The sequence below is a fragment of the Lissotriton vulgaris genome, chromosome 11, assembly GCF_964263255.1.
Source record: "Lissotriton vulgaris chromosome 11, aLisVul1.2, whole genome shotgun sequence".
Lineage (NCBI taxonomy): Eukaryota > Metazoa > Chordata > Amphibia > Caudata > Salamandridae > Lissotriton > Lissotriton vulgaris.
In genome coordinates this window covers 59,993,553-60,000,402 of record NC_141699.1, presented here as the reverse complement: position 1 = coordinate 60,000,402, position 6,850 = coordinate 59,993,553, and the positions used below count along the sequence as shown (strand labels likewise).

The 6,850-nt window shown below is 48.0% G+C and overlaps 1 gene segment (V, D, J or C); it reads right to left on the bottom strand.

Moving 5' to 3' along the window:
• Positions 1-468: 468 nt before the first annotated feature.
• On the bottom strand, positions 469-6,122 carry LOC147678961 (immunoglobulin lambda variable 4-60-like). The segment is given in 3 exon segments: positions 469-1,101; positions 5,498-5,899; positions 6,041-6,122. Coding segments are annotated over 3 exon segments (519 nt in total).
• Between the last annotated feature and the right edge of the window lie 728 nt (positions 6,123-6,850).

Below are 6,850 nucleotides of genomic sequence, written 5' to 3'. Positions count from 1 at the left end.
AAACAGCTGCGAGTACTCTGCGCGTAGGCAAAGCATTTTCTCTCATTTCAGCCTACGTGTACAAACCACGCTGAGACACTGACATCGCCAGAACAAACCTTCTGCAGCCTGGGGTCAGGCTAGCACCATCTGTGTATTTGTAGGATGCTAGCACACAGTTGGGCCCCTTGGGGTACCGTGGGTGGAGGGGGGGGGAATATGTTCTTGCGGTCACGTTCAAACCTTTGCTCTCCCACAACTCTGCTTGCGCCTTGGACGGTGAATGGCTGGCAAGTGACAGTTTGTTGCGTCTGTTGTGGACTTTCATGTAATGTTATCTGCTGGGGAAAGAAAGTAAAAAAGGTGCTGCCCCTGCAGTCTTATCAAGTCAGTAGGTTTTGAATGTATAGGCATCTGGTGCACAGGATTAGCCATTTGTTTTGAAAAAATTTTTTGTCTAGGGCTGCTCACTTACAAAGAGAACTTTCAGGGTGCATCCTATTTATTTATGCATTTTTATACAGCCCAGACATAATTACCCAGAGGTGCTTGAGCGCTTTACAATAGAGCGAAGAACATTACCTGAGAAATTAAGACCAGTAACAGGGTGATAGATGATAACACTTATAGCTACTTCGGTTACACAAACACACAGAGACCACGAACACACCCGGGACCAACACACACAGACCACATACACACCAGGGACCAACACACACAGACCACAGACACACCAGGAACCAACACACACAGACCACAAACACAAAAAACTAAGATATCTGTGTTTGTTGTAGGAAAAACAGCCAAATAAAATAACGCTAAATTGCCGCTAAATTTCCATATTTGTGCCGCTAAATTTCCATTTTTGTGCCGCTAAATTTGCTAATCCATGCCGCTATATCCTGGGGGTTCTGTATTTTGTCTTCGACTTTGCAGTATGTGTAGTTTCGAATGCAAGGTTGTTGCACAACTGTTATCAGCCATCATTCCTGTAGCCATCCTGCCACCTGGTGGTTTTGTTACAAACTTCAGTGCATCCGCTCTAGGTCGTTTACTGTCCGTGTCGTTCAGCATCACTTTGTTGTACACCAGTGCCCGCACACAACTGTATTAAATCTTGATCTGTGCGTTAGAAAGAACAATCTTAGTAACATTCTGCAGATTGCTTGTAAATTCAGATTATTAATTGTGAATAACTTTTTCAATAGGATCTTCCGATGCGTGTATTTTTCTTTCTTGAGAAACCTATGTATTATAAACAGCTCCAGGAACCCTTGGGTGTCCGGGTGTGAAATGGTCAGAATATGTAGATAGTAATGTCACAGACTGTGTGCATGTTTTACCTGTAATAGCACAATATTCTGCTCATCTTTGATTATAATTTAGTCAAGCTAGGTGCGCACTTTGGGCATATTAGCAACCTGAAGTATCGCCGCTTTTTCGGCGAATTGTGCCGAGAAAGCGGCGATACTTCCAGCACCCTATTAACAAGGGCATGCTAATGCCTGCCTCAAGCCCACTTTGCAGGTCAGCGAGAAACATCGCTAATGACATGCAAAGTGGGCGTTCCCAGGTCCAACCACATGTAAAATGTGGTTGGAGGTGGGAACACACTATTACCAAGGCAGGCGTTGGGAGGAGAAGACCTGCGATAAACTCGTTTATCGGTGGTCTCCCAACGCCTGCTCTGACCAGGTGTTAAGGCATTGATAACATGGTGGTGTGGATTATAACGCTGAATCTACCACCCCATATTATCAAGGCACACATTAGCGTGTGAAAACAACGTTTGTTTTCATGCGCTAATGTTCCATATTGGGGGGGTGGATTCAGCGGGCTTGAGGCAGGCGTTAGCATGCCCTTGTTAATAGGGCGCTGGAAGTATCACCGCTTTCTCGGCACAATTCTCCGAAAAAGCGGCGATACTTCAGCTTGCTAATATGCCCCTTAATTTCACCTATGTGTTGCGCATTGATAATTACGCGCTAACACGGCGAAAAAATCCGGCGATAGCCGGCAATATGGAAATGTGCGATGTGTGTTATATAACGCACATCTAGATAATATGTCCCTTTGTTGCTTCACCGACGCATAATTGTAGCGGTTAATTACATAGGCCATCTCCTCACGACCTCTTATCCAGCAGTCATACTTTAATTCCGTTACATTATTTGCATATATTTGCATTCATTTCTCATTATATGGAAGCGATAACTAGCAGTGGAGTTGAACAAGAACTCACCTGTAACCGGAGCTTGTCATTAACTCTACGTAGTAAAGGTGCTCTGGGGCCGCCTGTTTCACGGATAAGTAAGTTGAGCATCCGGGCTATTTAACGAGAGGTGAGGTCTTTCTTTTTTCATTTGTGGTTTATTGTATTAAATCAGCAGTATGACTATAGCCATGCCGCAGTGCATTCAAACATTTCATTGGTACAATAAAAAAAAAAGTAATCGCTGGGTACAACTTGCACACTCGTTTCCTGAAGAGAAAGGTGAATGATGAGCCTGGGGGTGTCCACGGAATTAACGAAGCCGGCAGGCGCCCTACAGCCGCCCACACCCCACATGCTGACGGAAGAAGGCGGGAGGTGTTTGTTAGGGTGACCAACTGGCATTGGTGCAAATTCAGGACGGTGAGTGTAAAAACTTCAGGACAAAGGGTCAAAATTTAGGACACAAATTCAGGACAGGAGGTCAAAATTCAGGACAAAACTTCAGGACAATAGGTACGTTTTACAGACACATCAGAGGCCGCGCAATAGTATATAAGTAAGCCCAGCCATTTCCAAACATATTCAACCATTTGCAAACCTATCCATCATGTATCCTTCCATCTATCATTTCACTCATCCATCCCTTCATCCATCCCCTCATCCATCCTTTCACTCATCCTCCATTATCCATCCATCCATCCACCCTTTCACCCTATCCATCTGTACACTTATCCATCCACTCTTCATCCCATCCATCCATTCACTCATACATGCAGCCATTTACCCTTTCACCAATCCAGCCATCCTTTCACTTACTAATCCTTCCACCCATCCACTCTTTTAGTCATCATCCATCCTCCCTTTCTCTCTCCATCGACCCTTTCACTTAGCTTTCCTTCCATCCATCCATCCACCCACCCATCCATCCATCTACTAATCCACTCACGAATCCATCCATTGACCCTATCACTCATCCATCTATCATTTCACTCCTTCACACATCTATTCATCCTTTTGACCATCTACCCTCCCTTTCACTCGCTCTTCCATCCTTACACCCACATCCTTACACCCACCCTTTCACTCATATGTCCATTCATTCACCCTTGCACTTATGAATCCATCAATCCATCCATCATTTCACTCATCCACCTACCCCCACCATCCACCCACCCACTCATCCATCCTTTCACCCACCCACCATCCAATCCACTGATCCATCCTTTCACCCACCCACCATCCACCCACCCACTCATCCATCCATCCTTTCACCCACCCACTCATCATCCATCCATCCTTTCACCCACCCACTTATCCATCCATCCATCCTTTCACCCACTCTCCATCCATCCATCCTTTTACCCACCCATCATCCACCCATCCATCCATCTGTCCTTCCCCTCATCATCCATCCATCCCCTCATCATCCATCCATCCTTCCCCTCATCGTCCATCCATCCTTTTCCCTCATCATCCATCCATCCTTTTCCCTCATCATCCATCCATCCTTTTCCCTCATCATCCATCTGTCCTTCCCCTCATCATCCATCCACCCTTCCCCTCATCATCCATCCATGCTTTTCCCTCATCATCCATCCATCCATCCTTCCCCTCATCATCCATCCATCCTTCCCCTCATCATCCATCCATCCTTTCAACCACCCCATCATCATCCATCCATTCCCTCATCATCCATCCATCCATCCTTTTCCCCCACCCCCTCATCATCCATCCACCCTTCCCCTCATCATCCATCCTTTCACCCACCCCCTCATCATCTATCCATCCATCCATCCTTCCCCTCATCATCCATCCTTCCCCTCATCATCCATCCTTTCCCGTCATCCATCCATCCTTCCCCTCATCCATCCTTCCTTTCATCCATCCTTCCCCTCACCCATCCATCCATCCCATCCATTTATCCTGCCCTTCATCCATCCATCCTTCCCCTCCATCCATCCATCCTTCTCCTCATCCATCATCCTTCCCCTCACCCATCCGTCCCATCCATTTATCCTGCCCCTCATCCATCCATCCTTCCCCTCCATCCATCCTTCCCCTCATCCATTTATCCTTCCCCTCATCCATCCATCCTTTCCCTCCATCCATCATCCTTCCCCTCATCCATCTTTCCCCTCATCAATCATCCAGCTACCCTTAGACCTATACATTCAGCTATTTACATTTTCTCTCCATCCTTCCCCTCACTCATCAATCCATCTATCCTCTCTCATTATCCATTTATTCAATCTTTCATTCATCCATTCACCCTTTCACCAATTCATCCAGCCATTCACACATCCCTTCACTTACTTACTCGCCCACCTTTCCATATTAATTTTGAGCTGAGCCCTTTTGAGAAGAGGCCCATCAAGAACTTCACCCTCGCTGCAGGGGCCGTTCCAGGACTGGGACAGAAGCCACCCAGGGCGGAGACAGGATCCACCACAGTGGGGGACAAGAGCCATCACAGGCAGGGGTGGACTGGAGCCACAACATGGGGGACAGGAGCCATCACAGGCGGGGGGTGGACTGGAGCCACCACATGGGGGGACAGGAGCTGGAGTCATCACAGGAGAGGGAACGTGATCCACTAGGGTGGGCAGAGGGGTGGGCATGCAGTATTCTAGTATCATCTTGGGCTTCTCGCCCCCTCCTGCACAAGACAACGAGAAGACAGGCTCTCTGTCCAAAATGCCATCCCCCACTGTGATATTCAGTACTTACAGGAGATTCTATAAGAGAACTGATTGAACTGATTGTCCTCCATACTTTGTTAATCAGTGTGGGTGCGATTGTGCCATTTCTTTATTGTATTACATTATGCATGTTTGAAGAACCGAGGTTTGCTTACAAATTAGTGACAGTAATTAACTGCCTCTGTGTAATCAGGGGTGTAGTCTAGGATGTTTGGGGCCCTGGGTAGAAATGGAATGTGTGAGCCCCCCTCTAAATAGCAGATACAAGACGCATTCAGGGCTGTTTGCATGTGAATGGATGCCCCCTGCTCCTGAACCTGCAGCCCCTCCCTCTGTCACCTTCAAGCCCCTCTTAACAGCTCATCAAGGGCTGGAGGTGTGAGGGTTGCCATCCCGCTGTGCCTCTACAGTGCTGCTGGGGGTCTGAGTTTCATACAGCATCGGAGTCCAGAAGGGAGGTGGGGGCAAGCTGTGCCTAATTAAAATTACGGACAAATTTGTCCGTTAAAGAATCCTTCACGGACAATGGACAGACAGCCAAAATTACGGACTGTCCGTGAAATTTACGGACGGTTGGTCACCCTAGATGTTTGTCTAAGCTCACCATTGGCTGGACGGTTTTGTCTCAGCTCCTCATAGGCTGGAGGTTTTTGTCTCAGCTCCTCATTGGCTGGAGGTTTTTGTCTCGGCTCCCCATAGCAGCGGGTCGCCGTGCAGGTGTTGCTGTACCACATCGAGCAGTAATAGACCCCGTCGTCCTCCCCTCTGACGCTGGTGATGGTTAAGTGCTCAATGATGCCTGAGGTGGAGCCGGTGAAGCGATCAGGGACCCCAGGGCCCCTGCCAGTGGTGCCATATAATATAAAGCGGGGAGCGCCCCCCACTCTCTGCTGGTGCCACTGTATAGTGCTCCTGTCGCTGCTGATGGTGCAGGGGAGTTGGGCGGTCCCTCCAGGGGGCACACTCTGAGAGGATGGCTGAGTCAACGTCGGCTGCGAGCTGGCACCTGAATCAGAACGAGGACAAGCAAGAACACGAGTTAAACTGACCAGAGACTTGAGCAAAGAAATGCACGCACAAGGCATCGCGCCAGCGCCTCACAAAAGAATCTAATGTAGAGGGAAATGTGTGTTGTAATTGTGCTTACCGGCACAGAGGGCGCTGAGCGCGAGGAGGAGGGGAGCCCAGCACATGATGCCGCGTCAGCAGAGCTCAGATCTACAGATCTCTGGGGGACCCTCCAGTGCATCCTTAAACCCCCTGCAGCGGAGGTGGGCGGTCCCCTCTATGCAAATCCGCCTGCAGCTGCAAGGGTGGAGTCAGAAACAAGGTTTTAAAGAAGAGATTGTGAAGCAGAAGTGATAAATCTCGTGTATCGCCCCCTCTGCTATCAGTGTCACCCTTGAACAACTGCGAGCAGACAAAAGGTCTTTAAAGTCACAAACGCATCACAGCAGCCACCACCAATATTAGGAATTGAAATTGACAGCACATGTTCTTGCTGACAGAATGCACAATGGCGCAGGCTGCCTCATGGATGAAGGAGGCCAGTGGTTGGCTGTTCGAAATTGAATTTCAGCCACAGGATGAGAGTGCAAGCAGTGACCTAGCAAGACATGATGGACACCACACATTACATCAGTATGAGGCAATTTCCCTTTCCACACCTCCTATATTTACTTGAGCCAAGTTCTGGCATAAATACCATTTCCCAGGTGGGATGTAATGCGCATCACCCCCAGGTTTGTTGGGGTGTTGGGGTAGGGATTTCTTCACAGGGAATAATATTTTCCCCTTGCAGAAAAAACTAAACGAATGAGCATTTGCCCGTGACTTCCTAAAGAATGTGTATGGAAATATACACCATGCCTTAAAAAGGAAGAACATCTTCATCTGTGGGTGTCATTACTTTTTTGGAATTCACCAGTGTCTATTGGAATTAGTAGAGGCAGCTGCG